Source organism: Parus major, chromosome 5 (genome assembly GCF_001522545.3).
Source record: "Parus major isolate Abel chromosome 5, Parus_major1.1, whole genome shotgun sequence".
Taxonomy (NCBI): domain Eukaryota; kingdom Metazoa; phylum Chordata; class Aves; order Passeriformes; family Paridae; genus Parus; species Parus major.
Window position 1 is genome coordinate 59541479 of NC_031774.1, and position 1155 is coordinate 59542633.

Here is a 1155-nt window from a genome sequence, read left to right on the forward strand (position 1 = left end):
ATTTCAGGCGGATTTGGGCTCATTTTGGGGGGATTTGGGGTGATTTCAGGAAGAGGAAGGAAATGGAAGCAGCACAGCTGTCCTCTGCTGGTAGCAGCAGGATTTACAAACAGCAGGATGCATTCCTTGGGATGCCATTAAAAGCTGCTTTTGAAACAGATTCCAAACAGCTTCAGGCTGTTTAGGATTTAGGCTTTGCTGTTCCAACCCCAAAAACGCTCAGGAGTGCTCATAAATAACCAGCTGGGAGGGAGGAATTCTTTCCACTCCAGGGTTTTTTACTGTCCACATCAGCTCTGGATTTGACAGTAATAACTCTGTCAAAGGCAAATATTCCTATTTAAAAGTCACATTAGGAGCAGTGCTCACCTCCCGTGTCAAATCCAAGAATGTGCTTTTCCAGAGCAACAGGCAGACCCTGGAAAAAGGAAAAAAAAATATAAAAATGTGTGAAAACTCATTTTAGATGGTTGGTAAATAAAATCAAGTACTACAGCAGGTAACTGGGGGAGAAAAAAATGGGTTTTGCTTAGACAAAAATGTGTGAAAAGTTTGGAAAGTCACTGTGGTTGGTGAAAAAAACTCCTTTTGTGTCCTGAAACACCAAACCCAGGGTGTTATTAAAGAAAAATCTTCCTGCTCAAGAATCCCTCCTTGGATACACAGTGCCTGTATTCAATCCTTAAAAGGCCAGGACTGGGAGCCATCACCAATCCAGCAGCTTCCCAGGAAAACAAAACTTTTTCTTAGAAACTTCTGCCTTTCAACAGCTGCCAGGGGCTGATTGCAAAGAGCTGCAGAAATTCTCTGTAATCGACTTTTGCTGAGCTCACAACATCCCCAGAAGCATCTGCTCAAGTGTTAAGTTTAGGAATAAAGCAAAATATTTCATTTTTCTAAACATTTTCTCTATTAAAACACTTTCTCTATTAAAACACTTTCTCTATTAAAACATTTTCTCTATTAAAACCTTTTCTCTATTAAAATATCTCTATTAAAATATTTTCTCTATTAAAACAATTTCTCTATTAAAACATTATCTCTATTAAAACACTTTCTCTATTAAAATACTTTCTCTATTAAAACATTTTCTCTATTAAAACACTTTCTCTATTAAAATATTATCTCTATTAAAACATTTTCTCTATTAAAACA

General features: G+C 36.8%; 1 protein-coding gene across 1 annotated transcript in view; it reads right to left on the reverse strand.

Annotated features, from left to right (window-relative positions):
- RTRAF (RNA transcription, translation and transport factor) overlaps nucleotides 1-1155 on the reverse strand; it is a 17364-nt gene that overhangs the window by 3598 nt on the left and 12611 nt on the right. The window contains exon 7 of the mRNA XM_015631862.3: nucleotides 370-418. Within this exon, the coding sequence (XP_015487348.1) occupies nucleotides 370-418 (49 nt within the window). The remainder of the gene's footprint in view (nucleotides 1-369; nucleotides 419-1155) is intronic.